We start from the raw sequence: 18,936 nt of genomic DNA, 5'->3' as shown, positions 1-18,936 counted from the left end.
AACATTGATTAACATATTTACTATGAAATATGTGTTTTAGTGAACTGATATACTTGAGTTAAATTCATATAAAGTTGGTGATTATCATTCTTCAAAATTTCCTTAGATGCATTTTTTAGTATATTTGAATCTATGTAAAAAATCTATGTTCTTTTAACATTGACCAAAAGTTTGAATCTGCAAAGAAAAAAAATTGCATAATGGATTCCGGTAAAGATGGAAATTGGATAATTGTGTTGTGCGCCATAATGAAGAGAATCACGTACTGCCACTGTGAACACAAATAGGAATGGAAGCCCGAAGTCTACGAGACAATGCCAACAAGCTAAGCTTTAATTACGCCATAGTTCTCAATGAATCTCATAAATGAACGCATTCCAGACTATCTCTTCGGAGACTAGTGATATTGGGCAAACAAAAGTATAGACTTCGCCTCACGAGGAGCTCAACGTGAAAAAGATTAATTACCAGAGTTAGTTAATTCTTCGGATTCACTCACCGGTACAGGAAATTGGACTAGACAGAACCGGACAGTTTCAACTGGCTAGCTAGTGGCTGGAAGGGGAATTTCGCAAAAGAGAAGAAATCATCCTCGTCAGAATCTGCCTAATTATGAATTAATTCCACCATCAACAATTACTTTAAGAGTATCAGCACATCATAGAAGCTATTTGGTGCAAAGTTGTAACCTATTTGGATAATACTGGTTGGCAAGCTAACCTGTTCAAGCCGATTGCGAACTTTCTTTTCTTGTCCCTCAGAACCAGTTGGCGTTAATACATCCGGCAAGTACGATCCGGACGGATTTATGCTAAAAAACTCCCCGGGAGGATACGAGGCAAAAGCTTGGATAGAGCATAGATGGCCATTTAGAAATTATAGCACTTCACCTGCAGAAAGACACATACTTCAGCCTCCAGGAAATGAATTCACTGAACTAAACAATGATCTGAATCCAAGCACACTGCACATCCCAAATTGTGTTGTCCTCAATTGCAACACGAGACCTTCTAGAAAGTACTGATGCAGGAAAAATTCCGGCGGACAAATAACTACCATTTCTAGACAAATAAGTGGTACTGTGGATCTAAGTGGTACTATTCGAAAACTTGGTGATATTCGTACAACGTACGCTATAAAAAAACGTTCATCTATTAATTGGATTAGCAATGTTCCATCCTTGCAGGGAGAAGGAACTGCTGCAAACAAGAATCCTTCTACATTCTATTAACACGTGTACTGTGATATCAACATGATAAGATCAGAGCTGATCTAAGAGCAAGAAGTTACCAGGTTGCGGAAGCTTATATCTGAAATGTAGTATAAAATATCACCTTCATGTCGTGGTCAGCAGCAGAAGTAGCCAGCAGGTCTGATTGACTGTGGAAATCGAGGGACAGTGCCAGATGCGAGCCATGCGAAGCAATTATCACCATCGCTTCTCTCATGCATACACTCATGACACTCAACTAGTGAAGTGACCATTTGCCGACACATTCCTGCGACAAGTTGTACCCTTCCCTAATGCTGCGTCCATTTGAAAAAACACCAACACCTAGCAAAATCACCATCACGTCAGTCAACAACAGCAACCATTACGCTGTCCACTTCACCTTCTGGCATGCACTCTTCCATAGCAAATCACTCCACCCTAAACCACGTCCTAAACAGCCAAGGAATTACGCATTCTTATGGGTAAACAATCCATTCAAATTGCACGCTCCAACCCTCCTCACTTACACATCCTGGATCCAAACATCAGCAATGTTTAGTCAGAATAACAACAAAAACAGCCAGAACATACACTTCAACCTCACCTCTTAAAATACGCGATGAAAGCGGCGGGCTTAGGGCAGGAAAGAGTAATGGGACTGGAACCGAGTCAAACAGAGGAGGGTTCTAAGAGCTGCAGCAGAAGAAGAAAAGAAAGAAGAATGACGGGAAATGATGTTCATGACGTGGAGCATTAGCCGAGCTGGCATATTTCTGTTGGAGTTTTGCCGACGTGGACTCTTGTACTAAACTAATCGACAGGTTTCATCCATATTTTAATTGTGAAAGCTGCATTTAAACGTCATCCATCCTTGCTCCACTCGGTATCCACCCTCTCACGCCTTCACGAGGAGCTCAAGTTGTCGAAGACTTGCACAGCTTCATTTCACATTTTCTAACAGTTTCGAAAGTTTCGCGAGTTGTGGGATTTCGGTCATCTGCGAGGAGCCCAATTATGGTAACGTCTCTGTTTGAAGTCGCATTTCCGAGTCGATGGGTGTGAAGTTGTGCTCGAATTTGGTCAATGGTGAATTTGGTTGTTTGATTCTGGGATTCGCCGTGGAGGGTTTTGTGCTTGCTGGCACATGATTTACGCTTTCTGGGTTGAAATACCTTTAGATTTTGAGATTGTTTTCGAATGCTTTCGAATTACATCATCCTGGTGAAATAAGGGGTTCATATCTGTTGTAATATAGTTTGCGGTGCAGTTTCATGTTTGAGATTAGGGTTTGCTTGTGGAGGACGTGAGGGTAATTTTGGTGATGCAAAGTTTAAGCAGGAAACACTTGTATTTATTTTAGAGCTTTGTGGAGCAAGTCATTTGTGTGGGTTTTTAAGGGCACTGGAGAGGTCGTCTGAAGTTGAGCGAGTGCACGATGCCTTTGCCGTCTTCGCACTTGCGGTTTCCGGGCCGAACGCCACCTTTTTCGCCTAACCGTGATCGCGATCGCTCAGATAGTGTGAAGGACCGCCTGGCAGAGCGGGACAGGGACCGCGGTTCCCTACCTCCTGATCGGGACTGGGACAGGGGGTTGCATTCACGCGATGACAGGCGTCGTGGGCGGGATGCAGATTGGATAATTGAGAGAGAAAGAGGAGACAAGGACAGGATTACCGACCGCGAGCGAGAGGGACAGAGTGATAGAGGGGATAGAGACAGGAACAATGAGAGGGAGAGAATCAGAATTTTGGAAGGAGAGAGAGGAAGGATCAAGGAGGAGGACAGAGAGCGCGACATGGAACGTGGAGGCCGATTACGGGGTAGAGTGGCCGACCGAGAGCCTGGGGAGATTACAATTTCAAGTCGGAGGGAAGGTGGAGAAATTGGCTTAAGAGATCATCGGGGTCTACCTTCAAATAATGCTAGTCAAGTGGGTACGGAGGCAGGAAGAAGTACTGGCGATATCCCTAACCAAGGGATACAGCGTGAGAAGAAACGCAAGTTTAACCCCATAGTTTGGGACTTGGACGACTCAAAAACTGGAAAGCAAGTTTCAACGTCACAAGCAGCACCTCATCTTTCGACCAGGTTTGGTCCAAATTCTCCCTCCCGTCCACACCAGCGATCATTGAATAGTTCGTCTCCACCTACCTCTCTTAAACTTCCTCCTCGAAATCCAGACTCCAATGCAACAGAATCTCCTGTGAGAGAAGCACCTCATAAATCCAGTTCTGCTGTTCAAGCAGTGGGAAGACTATCCTCGACAGTGAGTCCTTCCGGACAGGTAAGGGCACAGATTAGTTTAAAAGGGAAGATCACGGTATCTCCCAGTCTGGCTGGTCGCGTGACGGATCAAAGACCGGGGTTGAAGCAGTCCCCATCCTCAAGTCCGAGTGGCCAAGAAGTGGAAATTAATAGATCGAGCGAGAGGATGTCTATTTCCCCACGTCCTTCTAGCCGAGGTATTGATGTCAACCAGATTGGTTCTGTCTTAGGGGCTGCGAATGGAAACCCTTCTGCGCCTCGTCCACGGAGTCATTCTCTTTCTTCGCCATCTTCCCTGTCCTCCTCTTTTGATGCTGCGGGGGGTTCCCCGGCTGCTGTGCAAAATCTCAGTGAAAAGGATGTTCAAAGCGTTGATGTACACATGCAAGACGTGAAGAGGTTTACTGGCACGCCCGATTCAGATGATACTCTCGAACCAGGTCAGCTTTTGGACAGTCCAATGCTTATTAGCAAACACGATGAGGGTACTCCCACTCCTGTAACCATCGGTCGCTCACGTTGGGTTGAAGATACTCACAGTCCAGAGCAGAGCTGTACTCCCACTCTGCCAACTTCGAAAGCTCGCGTTCAGAGGTCCAGAAGCGTAGACAGTGACAAAAAAGGTAGATCTCCAAGTACGTCACCTGAACCAGGCGAATACAGACAAGATAAAACTTTTCAAGATAGTGAAGAGTATGAGAGAGAGTTGAACAAGAAAGAGTTGCAAGAGCTCGATGAAGACAGCGGAAACGAGGACATTGAGGAGCAGCAGCCAGAAGTTGATTCAGAGCCAGAAGAAGTTCCAGTCTCAAGCGGCCCGGAGCATCGTGCGATTGACATGTTAAAAGGTTGCAGATCAGTGGATGAATTCGAAAAACTGAACAAGATTGATGAAGGCACTTATGGCGTCGTATTCCGTGCAAGAGATAAGAAAACAGGAGAACTTGTGGCGTTAAAGAAGGTGAAGATGGAGAAGGAAAGATCAGGATTTCCTATGACTTCTTTGCGGGAAATTAATGTCTTGCTATCGTTTCAACATCCGTCTATTGTCGATGTTAAGGAAGTTGTTGTTGGCGTAACTGTGGACCATATTTTCATGGTTATGGAGTATATGGAACATGATCTGAAGGGATTGATGGAAACTATGAAACAACCTTTCAGTCAAAGTGAGGTTAAGTGCCTTATGTTGCAATTATTTGATGGTATTAAGTACCTACACGACAATTGGGTCTTGCATAGGGATTTGAAAACATCAAACCTTCTCTTGAACAACCGGGGAGAACTCAAGATATGCGACTTTGGCCTTGCACGTCAATATGGCGATCCCTTGAAGGAGTACACACATGAAGTTGTCACTCTCTGGTACAGAGCTCCGGAGCTACTCCTTGGAGCGAGAAAGTACTCAACGGCGATTGACATGTGGTCTTTGGGTTGTATAATGGCAGAGTTTCTTGCGAAGGAACCCCTATTTCCAGGAAAATCACCCATTGACGAGATAGATAAGATATTTAAGACCTTGGGGACGCCAAACGAGAAGATTTGGCCTGATTTTGTAAAACTGCCGGGTGTACGTTGTAATTTTACCAAGCAACCATATAACAAGTTGAGGGAAAAGTTTCCAGCAACATCTTTCTCAGGAAGGCCAACTTTATCTGAGAAAGGTTTTGATTTGTTGAACAGGTTGCTTACTTATGATCCTTCGAAGCGTATTACAGCTGAGGAAGCGCTCAAGCATGATTGGTTTCGAGAAGTTCCTTTGCCAAAGGCCAAGGAGTTCATGCCTACATTCCCAGTTCGAAGTGAGCACGACCGGCGGATACGGCGACTCATGAAGAGCCCTGATCCTTTAGAAGAACAACGGAAACGAGAGCTTAAGAGGGCCGAGGTTGGAGGTGGGGGGCTGTTTGGTTAGATACTGGAGGCATCAAGAGTAAGAGTTGTAATCTTTTAAAAACTATCAGATGTTTCCAGTTGTATTTTTCCTATTCTTGGGCGTCGGGGGCTTTTAAACCTTGTTTTGATTGATGTTGGAACGAATATAGATTACAGTAGCTATCCTCGTATGTTCAATGTCGTTCCACGAGGTTGTTCGGCATCTGCGCGACAGCATAAGATTATTCCCCGCTTCGTCAAATTGGACTGCAGGCACGCAAACCCGATACCTGTGTTCCAACTTCCGTGCGTTAGGTTTGTAGTTCCTTCTTACCCGCTGTGGCTTTCTGAATTCTGCATTATGATAATTGTTCAACTTTAGAGGAATTACTACGAGTTTGATGTCATGCTTGGCTTAGTCGTATCTACCTTGTGAGTCGTAACGGCGTCTTCGGTTTCCTCTTTACAAGTAATTATCTCGATAGCCAAATCCAAGTTTTGACGCTCGAGGCTCTACTTGCAGTTGGATTTTAATGAGAATTTGCTAGTATTTGGCTCTTGCTAGTAGCTTAAGTGTATGTTCATGCAAAACGAGCCCTTTTATTAAGGGATTAGCTGAGTGGCCAGTTGCAAGTGTCAATTGAATTCATTCTTTTCTATGCAAGATATTAGATGATTGTTCAATTTTTACCACGGCTTAAACATATGGCATCTTAAACTTGTGCTCACTGGGCATGACTGAATCTCATCTTCATGGCTACATCTCCCTTCCAGATAAGTTATATCATAATTTTGTAATAATTTTAACATAAGTTGTAAAAGCTTCATATTTGTGCACTAATAGAGCCTCCAATTTAGCAAACCAAATAATTACCCTCTTCTTCTTTCAACTGAGTAGATATAACTACTTCCAAAAAATGTACCTCAAATCTAGTAGATAAAATAACTTTCTGTATGAAGACAAATTAGAAAAGAATAAAGTTAGTACTGATGTTAAAGGTTGTTTTATAAGCTTGTTGTATATGTCAATTTATATCATGCCAATAAGTACTAGAACAAAAAAAAACAAATAATTATTTTATGTAATTATTTATTGGTTTTCTTAATTTGTCAATAAATATATGATTCTTTGTTTATTGGTTCTTTGTTTATAATTAAAAATTTAATTATTTAGAGTCAAGTAGATTCTTTAATTATATATTGATTCTTTTAGTCAATCAAAATTAGAAATTATATTTTCAAAAAAAATATGACTATTGTAAAGGTATAATAAAAACATTTAAATAAACTAAATATATCTTGAATACACAAGGCTTTACCTAACAACATATAAGATATACATTTTTTAACTAACATCACTTGTTATTTAGAGGACAAATAGAAAGAAACAACCTTATTAGTAAGTTCATATAATATATCTACACTTTTATCAACAATGTTAATTTTAAATAATTTGGCATCTAATTAATCATCATATTAATTCTATAGATTATGGTAACTAAAAGAATATTTTGTTAGCAAAATCATTTGGATTAAGAATGTACAAAGTTTACAATCCACATTTTGGAACTTCTTCAAAATGTAACTTTTATTCAAACTTTAGAACTCTAGATATATATTAGTCTACACTTTTAGACTTTGAAGCTTAGTCAAACTTTGCTACAAGTTTAATTGAGACTTAATAAGCACTTTTGAATAGAGCCAAATTATTTTGTTTCTTATCAAATGCTAATTTTTAATATTAATTCAACATAATTTCATTTATCAAAGTTAATAGAATTGCAAGCAAAATCTATATCGAGGGATTTTGCACTGGCAGTAATATCCTACTATATTACATACAACTTAGCTTCTATCAAAACATAAAAAGTACAAATATAATAAAATAAAATTTGGAGAGTTTTGAATTTAAATGTTCTATCACTATCATGGCAATGAAGTATTTGCACCTTAATTTTAATTTTTCCAATCTAATTCTTAAGATGTGTTATGTTAGCCATGATAAACTTATAATGAATATGAGCCCTCTTACAAGCAATTACAAGTTAGACATGTTTTGTGTCCAAGACTTTATTTTGATATTGCATTACTGCTAATTAGATTATCAAGACCACAATTTTTTGTTGAAGTATACTATTATTGGCCATTTGTATCTAAATTTTCTTCTATTATTATAAAAGTGTGAACTACAATAAACCTCTACTAGTTGAAAGTTTATTTTAATTCACAACAAGCGAATTAATTATGCAAGTTCAATAAGTTACAGTTCTTATTTAAATCTTAATTAAATCACCCTTTAATCTTCTTAAAATATCCAAATAGTTAAGCATAAACTTCACAACAACTCACACTTGCACTAAGAAGACACTTTTCCATAATCATTATATAGCTTCTATTAATTAGACTCCTACCTTAATGAATTTTGATTCCTTATTATCTAATGATAGATCTATCATCTTATAACTAAGATCACAGACATGTGATTGCTTTGTGGATCCTTTATACCAATCATTTGGTAATTGGAGATACGTGGCTACGTTGTCGTGTTGTAACATGACTATATGGTGAAAATATAAATGAAAAAGATTTTATTAATATTTAGTCATCTTGGATGTTAGAAACATTAGCCAATTCCAGTGCCAATATTTAGGGGCCAATTAATGTCATTCCATTGCAAGCTATACCACCGTACGTGACATCAACAATATGCTCTATCGACATCATCAAACCAAGTACCCTCCGTATCAATGGAACAACCAAGATCATTTTGTAACCCTACATGGAACAAGCCTAGTAGGTATATATCGGTGGAGACACCCAATATGCCTGATGGAGGTGCAAGAAGACTACTTTGTTATTTCCGTTGCAGACAAATTGATCATTATGCTAGTGAATGTCTCAATGCCAGAGCGAGTGACAATTACACGCCAGTGTGGGAATTGCAAACAATATGGGCATACTTACCAATAATGTAATGCTCTGTTCAATTTCAATAATTGAGATCAGCAGATCCAAAGCTGAGGAAAAATTGAGGAGATAAATGGAGGTCCTCAAGATACTCCAATAAATCGAGAGGAATGTGTCCAAGCCATTTTTACCAGGAGTAGACAAAAAGTAAAAGGACCAATTCAACATTTGGATGAGCTTGATGCGAAGGGCCAATTTGACCTAATTACGGGGACATCCAATCCAGGTCCTGTTACGAGTCTCTTACCCAATATGAGACCTAACTCGGTTGGGCAACCCAATGAGGTCCCGAATATGGAGGCTTCAGTTCTATTTTCAAGCTGTTCTAATTTCAAGTCTAGGACGAAAGAATAGAGAATTTGGGATTGGAGAGCTAGCTTCAAGCTCCTTTGAAAGGTGTAAGACTTAGTTTCATAGGATTTGGCAGGACTTTGCAATCGTTGTTTAAAGTCAGTGTTTGTATTGGTGATTTGGGTTTTTTTTGCAATAAAGTTAGGACTAGTACTCTTGACTGTTTTGTAAAATTGGAGAAACATCTGCATTTGAAATTTTAGAGATGTCTAGATGGTTGAGTATGCCAAGCGCATGCAAAAACTTGTGTTAATCTAACGGTATGAATAGAGGATATTTGATCATTAGTGTAAAGAGATATCAGAAGTTGGTAGATTAGAGTTGTTTAGGATTTCTGTAACATCAGGAGATCTACTAGTTGGAATAAGGCAAATTTTGACATAGTAAGTTGGGGACTTAAAGGCGGAGCTGCACAAAAAGTTTGAATGAGAATTAACAGTTGGAAAAGGAGAAATTACAATTCAAAGTTCATCATCAACTTTCTAAGCAATGGTCAAGGAATATCAATATGGATTTACGGCATTTTCTTACAATCTGTAAGTTGGATTAGATTAAAGCTTCTTAAACATTTAGAAGACTTATAAAGACACTAGTGGTAGAAGTTTTACAATAATCAGATGGTGAGATTGAGATTTACAGCTTGGCAAAGCTTGCTATCTAGGGTTAGGATTTAAAAATTAAAAAATTAAAAATTACAAAAAAAAAATAAAAAATAAAAAAATAATACTAATAAAAAAATAAAATAAAATAAAACTCACAAATAACAAAAGAATTTGTGCTTATAATATCTTAAAGTTATTAAAAATAGTGATTCTAAGCACTTTTTATTAGGATTAAGCTTTTACATTGAAATCCGAAATAGTTTGTATTTAGATGGTTGAAACCCACTAGACTACTTGGATACTTGCAAAACATTGTTTTATCTTCCACAACCAGATGCCGAGTGCATTTTCAAATAAGTTAGCATGTAATACGACATAAGATAAGGGTAAATCAATTGCTTATAAGCTACTTTCTAATATTGAAGCACCAACAAATTTGAAAGGGGTGTTGGAAGAATGTATATTAAATGCTAAGGTGGAATTCACATTGAAAGAAATTTTGGAAATTATAAAGAAGGAGTTTTATGATGTTATTATTGATAATATTAAGCGAAAGAAGTAATTAATGGGTAAAGGTGGAATGAGTCATGCTATTGATGCAAGATTATATAAAGATGAAGAAGAGATTGATAATGGTTACAAGCAATCAATAAATAAAAAAAATGGGTATAATCAATGAGTACGTTTTAAAGATTATAGTAATAAGGAAATGGAAGCTTCAAGCCATTATACTTGAAAGTATTGGACAAGAACAACTACTGAAGGATTGGTAAAAGTAGGAGATATAAAAGAACCACTTGTTGCTTTAGTCGACCATGGTTCTGAAATAAATCTTATGTCTAAGGATCTTTATAAGAAGCGGAAATGGCCAATTAATATGGAACATAGATGGACAATATGAGCAGCTAATAACACATGAGGCAAATTATATATAGCTTGTCCAGATGTCAAAATTTGGATTGGAGATATTGCGACAAAACAACATTTTTTTGTTCAAGATACAACGTCTTATTCATTGATTTTAGGACAACCTTATATTACAGCAACACAGATGGAAACAAAAGTACTTGACGATGGTTTTGCTTATGCAAGAGTACGTAGTGAAGATGAAAGGAAAGCTGTATAATTTCTAACAGTACCTCTTAATCATGAACAAAATCGAGATAGGTTGAAGAAGAAACCATTGCCAAGGGTTGTTGAAGAATTTAAGGATTTTGGAGAAGTATCACTATAAAGCGGGATTATAGAAGTACAAAAGAGGAGGTACTTTTGCGAGATGTAGGTATCTTTGATACAAGTTTTATTGATATTTTTGAGAATGGAAATATTATGTATAAGAAAGTTAATGGTTTTAAAAGAAAAGAAAGAACAAGATTATATAGTATTGAAAGGAAACTATGCAAGTTAGAGACATTAGAAGATGATGAGAGGATTTTAGGTGTTTATGAAGAAAATGGATTGGAAGATTCTTTGGAATTAATTGCATCTATTGGATTAAAGGATAATGATAAGATTGTGGAAATTCATTTGAGGGAGGTTTATACTATACTTGAATCTTTTCAAGCACCAAAAGTTATTGTAGAGACAAAATATAAAACAATAGATAAAAAGGTAAAACCTGTTGTCGAACCTTTATGAGAAGATTCTAAGGAACAAATAGAAGAAGCATCAAAAGAAGAGAGTTAAAGAGATCCAAAGAAGATTGGACATCAATTTACAAAGGAGAATTTTGAAGAATTGAAGATTGGATGTGATGGTTCTTTATTTCCAACAGAAATTAAATATTTAAAAAAAATACTTACGAAACAAGGTAAATCATTTGCCTTTGGAACTTATGAAATAAGATGTGTAGATCCTAATGTTGTTGCTCCTATAGTTATCTTTACAGTACTTCATGTGTTTTGGAACTTAAGGCCAATTCCTAATCTGAGGACACATTTACCTAAATTGGTAGAATTATTGAAAGAAAAGATGCAAATGAAAATTTAGGAGCCTTTTTTTGCTCCATATTCTACTTGTTGGTTTACAATGCCTAAGAAAAATGAATCGTTACGTTTTATTCAAGATATGCAACCAATGAATGCAGTAACTATAAGAAATGCAGGTATAAGATCTTTAGTAGATGAGTTTGCAGAAGCGTTTGTGGGAAGGGCAATTTATTCAATGGGCGATTTATATTCGGGTTATGATCAATTTCAACTTATGCATGGGAGTAGAGATCTAACAACAATGAGAACACCACTTGGATTGCTTAAAATGTGTACTCTCCCACAAGGTGCTACTAACTCAGTTGCACATATGATGAATGGGATGAACAAGGGACTAAGAGACTTCATTCCTAAAAAACTATGCCTTTTTTAGATGATGTTTCTATCAAAGGATGTAAAGAAGGAAAAAAAGATGAAACTTTAGATGAGAGGGGGTGTTGCAAATATATTATTGATCATATATAAGATTGTGAAAAGATTTTAACTCGACTTGAAGAGGTTCATCTTACACTTTCAGGAGCAAAATCTACATTTGGAGTGTAGGAAGTTCTTATTATTGGACATTTGTGTGGGTTTTATGGAAAAAGCCAGATCCAAGCAAAGTTGATGCAATTGGAAGAATGAAGGATTCATGTGACTCTTTAACAGAAGTACATAGGTTTTTAGGAGCTTGTGTATTTTATTGTATATGGATTCCTCATTATGCTCATGTAGCGGATCCATTGTATGAATTATTACGTAAGGATTATCGATTTAAATGAGAAAAAAAGTATATTGAAGCAATGCAGAAGCTAAAGGTGTTATTGGTGATACCTCTAATTTTAAGAAGAATTGATTATGACTATAATAGGCAAGTAATTCTTACTGTGGATACTAGTCCTATTCCTATTGGATGAGCTGTGGGTCAAGATGATTCAAGTGGAAATAGATTTGCAGTTCGATTTGGAACTAAAGTTTTAAATACTCATCAACGTACATATTCGCAAGTCAAAAGAGAACTTTGGAGAGTTGTTTTGGCTATGAAAGCTAAAAAAGATTATTTGATTGGTAAAACAATAGTAATTGAAATGGATTGCTTGCCATTACTTGGAATGATTACTAATTGTTCAACGTCGGATATTACAATGTTAAGATGGATTATTTATATTAAGTCATTAAATCTGGAATTTAAGTATGTTTTTGGAAAAGACAATTTAATAGCAGACATGCTATCTAGAGTAAGATATGAAAGAGAAGATGAAATGGTTGAAGACATTGATGATGTTGGATCAAAATTCTATTCAGTATCAAAACTTAACAAAGAAGACAAGCTATTTCTTGAAGAATTTTATGAAGGAGAATTATTGGATATTGGTCATTACTTGAATACCTTAACTAAGCAAGAAAATTGGTCTACAAAAAAAATTAAACAAATAAGAAAAAAGGCATATGGATTTTTACTTCAAGAAGGATTCTTATAGAAGAGACCAAAGAAAGGAATTGGAATGCCACAAAGAGGAAACAAAAATTATTAAAGAGGTTTCATGATAGTTTATGGATAGGACATAGGAGAATTTGGGCTACTTTTGCTAAACTTAAGGAACGATATTAGGGGAAAAATATATATCGAGATGTGTTCTTATTTATAGAGTCATGTAAAATTTTTCAAATGTATTCTAATATATGACATCGAGATGGTCTCCATCCTAGTTATCCTGTAGCTATTCATTTTAAATGGATTTTTGATTTGGTTATTATGCCAATCGGATTATGATAAATGAGATATTTGGTCTTAGCTCGTGAAGATTTATCAAATCAATTAGAAGGAAGAGCATTGAGAACAAAATCTACGGAAGGAATTTGTAGATTTTTGCTTGAAGATTTTATTTGCCACTACAGATGTGTAGGAAAAATCACTACAAATCATGGAGAATTAAATGCAGAAGAAGCTCGTGAATTCTTTGAAAGATGTGGAATTAAACTATCACTGACTACTGCTTATGATCTTGAAGGAAACGCAAAAAGTGGACGTGGTCACCCACCGATTGAGAAAGCATTAATTAAAGCTTGTAATGAGAAGATTAGAGAATGGCCACGACTTTTGTCGTTTGCATTATGGGCTGATCAAACAACTCATAGCACAGTAATGGGATATATGCCTATTGAGCTTATGGCAGGTCAAAAACCAATTATGCCAATTGAAAAAAAAGTCCCTACTTGGAGTTTGCTACCAAGGGAAGATGGATTGACAAGAGAAGAACTTCTAGCTATTAGAATTTAATAATTAGAGTTAAAATCGGAAGATGTGAAAATAACATTAAAAAGGTTAAAAAGATCAAGGTTACAAAACAAGGCATAATTTGATAAGCAGCATCGATTGAGGCCTAAAGCAATTGAAGAAGGTGATTGGATTTTGGTCTATGATAGTAGCTTGGACAATCAACATAGTATTTTAAGGAAGTTTTCTAAACAATGGTGTGGACCGTATGTAGTAACAACTATTCATGATAATGCAACTTACTCATTACAGGAGTTAGATGGAACAAGGTTAAAAATACCAATTGCAAGGAAGCGAGTAAAAAAATTTAAACAAAGATACACAGAAATAAATATAGTAGACCTTGGTGAAGGCATAGATATTCCTCAATAAGAAGATGAAATTGACTTAGATAGCAAAAGTGATGAAGAGGATTTGAACGTAGACTTGGAGAACATATTATGAATCAAACAACAACTAGGTTATGTGGTGTATACCAGAGGATGCACAGGTTCAGAGGGAATGGATGTCATATTGTAACAAGACTATATGGTGAAAATATAAATGAAAAATATTTTATTAATATTTAGTCATCTTGGATGTTAAAAACAATAATCAATTCCAGTGCCAATATTCAGGGGCCAGTTAATGTCATTCCATTGCAAGCTATACCACCATATGTGACATCAGTAATATGTTCCACCAGCATTATTGAACCAAGTACCCTCCATACCAACGGGACAACCAAGATCATTTTTTAACCCTACATGGAACAAGCCTAGTAGGTATATACCAGTGGAGACACCCAATATGCCTAATGGAGGTACAAGAAGACCACTTCATTGTTTCCATTGCAGACAGATTGGTCATTATGCTAGTGAATGTTCCAATCCCAGAGCCAGTGACGATTACACACCAGTGTGTGGGAATTGCAAATAGTCGGGGCATACTTATCAACAATGTAATGCTCCGTTCAATTTCAATAATCGAGATCAGTAGATCCAAAGTCAAGAAAAAATTGAAGAGATAAATCGAGGTCCTTAAGATACTTTGGTAAATTAGGTGGAATATGTCCAAGCTATTTTTACCAAGAGTCGGTAAAAGGTGAATGGACCAATTCAACATTTGGATGAGCTTGATACGAAGGGCCAATTTGATCCAATTACGAGGACATTCAATCTAGGTCCTATTATGGATTTCTTATCCAGTATGAAACTTGACTCAATTGGGCAACCCAATGAGATTCCAAATATGGAGGCTTCGGTTCTACTTCAAGCTGTTCCGTTCTCTATGCCGTTTCGATAGGAACCTTCTTTTTTATGGAAAGATCCTCTTAGAGGTGGAAATTCCATGGAGGCGGGTCTGTTGTTCCAATTCGGAGTGTAGGATAGAAGAATAGGGGACCTCACGGAGTAAAAGGAAAGGAGAGAAAAAGAAAGAGGACATTCAAAGATCAGGATTTTGAAATCGAAGAGCTAGCTTCAAGCTCCTTCGAAAGGTGTAGAATTAGATTTTATAGGATTTGGGAGGACTTTGCAATCGTTGCTCAAAGTCAGTGTTTGTATTGGTGAATTGGATTTTTGCAATAAAGTAAAGGCTAGTACTCTTGACTATTTTACAAAATTGGAAAGACATCTGTAGTTGAAATTTTAGAAGTATCTAGATGGTTGAGTATACTAAGTGTATGCAAAAATTTGTGTTAATCTTACAGTACGGATAGATGATATTTGATCATTAGTATAAAGAGGTATCAGAAGTTGGCATATTAGAGCTGTTTAGAATTTTTGTAATATCTGAGATCTATCAGTTAGAATAAGGTGAATTTTGATACGGTAAGTTGAAGACTTAAAGGCGGAGCTACACACAAAGTTTGAATGAGAATTAATGATTACAGAAGGAGAAATTACAAATTAAAGTTTGTCATCAACCTTTTAGATGGCAGTCAAGGAACTTCAGTATGGATTTACGATGTTTTCTTGCAATCTATTAGTTGGATTGGATTGAACTTCTTGAGCATTTAGAAGACTTATAAAGACACTAGTGGTAGAAGTCTCACAACAATTGGATGGTCAAATTGAGAATTATAGCTTACCAAGGCTTGTTGTCTAGGATTAGGATTTAAAAAATAAATAAATAAATAAATAAAATAAAATAAAATAAAATAAATAAGTAAATAAAATAGAAATAAAAAGAAAAAATAATAAAAAAAAATATGTGCTTATACTATCCAGAAGCTATTAAAAATAGTGTTCTAAGTACTTTGTATAGGGATTAAGCTTTTGTATTGAAATCCAAAATAGTTTGTGTTTAGATAGTTAAAATCCACTAGACTACTTGGATACTTGCAAAACATCATTTTATCTTCCACAGCTTGATGCTCGATGCGTTCTTAAGCTAGGTAACACGTAATACGACAATGTTCAAATCTCCTTCTACAAATTTATTCTGAAAGGAATTTGTAGAATAAGTAAAACGATAATTATATTTTGGCACCGTTGTCAAGGATTGACGATTGCATTGAGTGTTAGAAATTAACTATCAGATGAGTAGATTGGAAATAGGATGTAAACTCAGTAGAATATAATGAAAGAGTATGGTTATTAAAAATGAGAACTTAATAGCAAAGAAAATACGGCAGTCGAAAGAAAGAATAGAGAGATCGCAAGGAAGAAATTTATTGCATAATGAGCAAGAACGAAAGTTAAAAAGGAATTATCGACAAAGTTGGATTAAGCCATGGTTGCATACCTATTGGCATATCCAAGTATACCAAGAAGCTAATCGACATCTAATATTTCAGAAGTATATACCGTTAGAGAAATTGCCAAGAATACTTGTGGAAAATTTGGTCAATAGTCTAGTGATTTTCTTGAGGCCATTTACTATGAGTGAGGGAATCACAGAAGAATTGGGTACTTTATTGGCTATGTTTTCAATAACGAAAGTTGTCGATTTCGTCAAAACTGGTTTTGTAGAGGCATAAATTACTGGTCAATAAAGGCCAATTCAGTGTATTTCAAAATCGATCGTTTTCACTTCTAATTTGATCAAATAACTTATTTGGAGATAATAATAGTAAATTAAAAAAACTTGAAAGTTAAAAACAAATAATTAAAAAAGGTGTCGTGTGAGGCCAAATTTCACCACTTGATAAAACCTATGCCACACAACAAGTCCAAGAGGTGGAATTGGAGAGCTCCCAATGGTGTAATTATTAAATTAATTTAAATCTTTATATTAAAAATTTAATTATTTGTGCCTTCCAAGCAATGGTTACCAATATTAAATTAACATATTAAATAAAATTTACTATGTAAACACAATAAAAATAATTAACTAAATTATTACTATTAATTGACCATAAGAATAAAAACTTAAGTTTGAATTAAAAGCTAAGTTAAAATTTAAGTAAAAAAAATTATAGTTAAAAATTAAGATTAAAAAGTTAAGTTAAAATTTAAAGTTAAAAGGTTAAGTTAAAAATTAAAATTAAAAGTTAAAGTTAAAGTGAAAGTTAAAAGTAAGAATATTAAAGATTAAAAGTTAAACTTTAAAATTTATAAGCCAAAAAGTGAAATGTAGAGCTTACAAGTCATTGTGAAGACTTTCAAGTCACTTTCAAATTCAACAAAATTTAATATAATTCAGATTATCTTCAAATTCAACAAAATTTGTGCCTTCCAGAGCTCAGATTATAAAGCTTGATTCTTCCAAAATTTTAAATTAATCCAATCACTAGGCACTGAGAAATGCCCTTCCAAACTCGATTGATTCAAACTGCAATGGCAGTCGACTCCTTCAAACTCATAAATTCACCAAAAAAAATTTCTCACTCCAAATCAAGCAAATCTTATCTTGTTGGAAATTTAACAACAAAAGCTACAATTATTCAAAATATCACATTGAAACAACAGAAGTTGAGTGACTGATTGAAGAAAATTTGAGGCCCTTAAAACCCTTAGGGTATTTGAAAGGTCGAGGAGATATCTACCTAAATGAAACATATTTTAAAACTTAATGACCATCCTTCACAATTCAAAATCCATACATACACAATTATAAGGTTCACAATGAGAATTAAAATCTAAATAAAATTAAGATTGGGGTTTCGGCCAAATTTTAGCATGGCTCCGTCCTTCACCCAAAAGAGGAGAGAGAGAGGGCTTGGAAAACCAAGCCTCTCTTATACAATTGAGTGGAGGCTTGTAGAAGGGTGGCTAAATCTCCACCCTTGATTTTTAAGATCCCTAATCTAGATCTACCGCCTTCATTCATCCAAGAGTCAATGTCGTTACCAAGGCTGATGGCTCTTGTAAGTGGTCAAGAAAGCATTTTTTTTGTAAATATAACTTCACTATTGTGTTCAAAACATCTTTTTAAGCTAAGATCGACTACTCACATGCCTTAATCCATGCTCAATTATAATTTTTATGGAAGTTTTTACTTACAAGGATTTTTGCAATTTTTGTGAAATTCTTCAAAATGAGAATTTCATTGCTTTTCTTGTATTTTGAAGGAGAGGTTGCTGATCTTGTTTTCTTCACTCCACGAGGTAAATCCTGTGCCACTATTGCATTAAAAAGACTCCCATTAAGTAGAAGAACCACCATGCCACTTAAATTTGTCGAATTTGGAAGAAAATCCAAAATTACCATTGTTAACTTCCCTAAATCTTTTAGAGAATTATAATTCCAACTCCTAAATCATGTGTATGATTACAAATGCACTCATAGGCTTTTAGTCAACCCTTATAGTCATGACTAAAAACCTCTAAATTATTAAACTAACTAAGTTGCTATTCTAATTTTTTAACTCTTATCACTTTAGTCCAATTAACCTAATTCAAAGAATTAGGCTATGATTTATACCATTAAGGGTTGTAATCCTAAAAATTCTATAAAACTAAATTCTACTTATATAAATCCTAATCTAACATGTTTAATTATCATAAAATAGGAAAATAACAAAAATTTAAATTTAAAAGATTAAGTAATGCATTGTTCTCTTCAATGGTGATGAGTGGTCAAGTGGTTCCAATAGCAATACGAATAGATGACGTGAGTGATCACACAATGAATGTGGCTCCATTATTTACTTTTAGGAGCTTTTTGGATGCGGATCTCGATCAATATTTGTCTCAATTTCTGACAGCATGTATAGCCAATAATGGAAGAACTGAAGATATTTGGTTACAATGGTTGCCAGCAACCTTAAAAGACACGGCATTTGAATGGTACAATCACCAACCAGTGGATCAATTTTCAAATTGGGAAGCATTGAAGAATACATTTTTAATCTATTTTTGACCAATTGGTTTTGAAGACTGCCTTGAAGAGAGATTAATGAATAATAAAATGATCATAAGAGAGGCGATAGAATCATACTATAGCCGGATGGCTGATATACTTAGTAAGTGGCCAAATCACCAAATATCAAAGGTAT

General features: G+C 35.6%; 1 protein-coding gene and 1 long non-coding RNA gene across 2 annotated transcripts; one reads left to right on the top strand and one right to left on the bottom strand.

The window, feature by feature from the left end:
- Positions 1–423: 423 nt before the first annotated feature.
- Positions 424–1,933, bottom strand: LOC149989767 (uncharacterized). The gene is made up of 3 exons (XR_016501261.1): positions 1,818–1,933; positions 1,335–1,555; positions 424–890 (listed from the first exon to the last, which is right to left on the bottom strand). It is a non-coding gene; the product is annotated as an uncharacterized LOC149989767 (long non-coding RNA).
- Positions 1,934–2,082: 149 nt separating this feature from the next.
- Positions 2,083–5,757, top strand: LOC112276656 (uncharacterized). The gene is made up of 2 exons (XM_090248184.1): positions 2,083–2,230; positions 2,611–5,757. Exon 2 carries the CDS (start codon positions 2,649–2,651, stop codon positions 5,388–5,390), a length of 2,742 nt encoding a protein of 913 aa, XP_090104310.1. The 5' UTR covers positions 2,083–2,230; positions 2,611–2,648; the 3' UTR covers positions 5,391–5,757.
- Positions 5,758–18,936: the final 13,179 nt, after the last annotated feature.

This window comes from Physcomitrium patens, chromosome 2, assembly GCF_059467195.1.
Source record: "Physcomitrium patens ecotype Gransden chromosome 2, ASM5946719v1, whole genome shotgun sequence".
Classification (NCBI taxonomy): domain Eukaryota; kingdom Viridiplantae; phylum Streptophyta; class Bryopsida; order Funariales; family Funariaceae; genus Physcomitrium; species Physcomitrium patens.
This window is presented reverse-complemented; position numbering and strand designations above follow the sequence as displayed.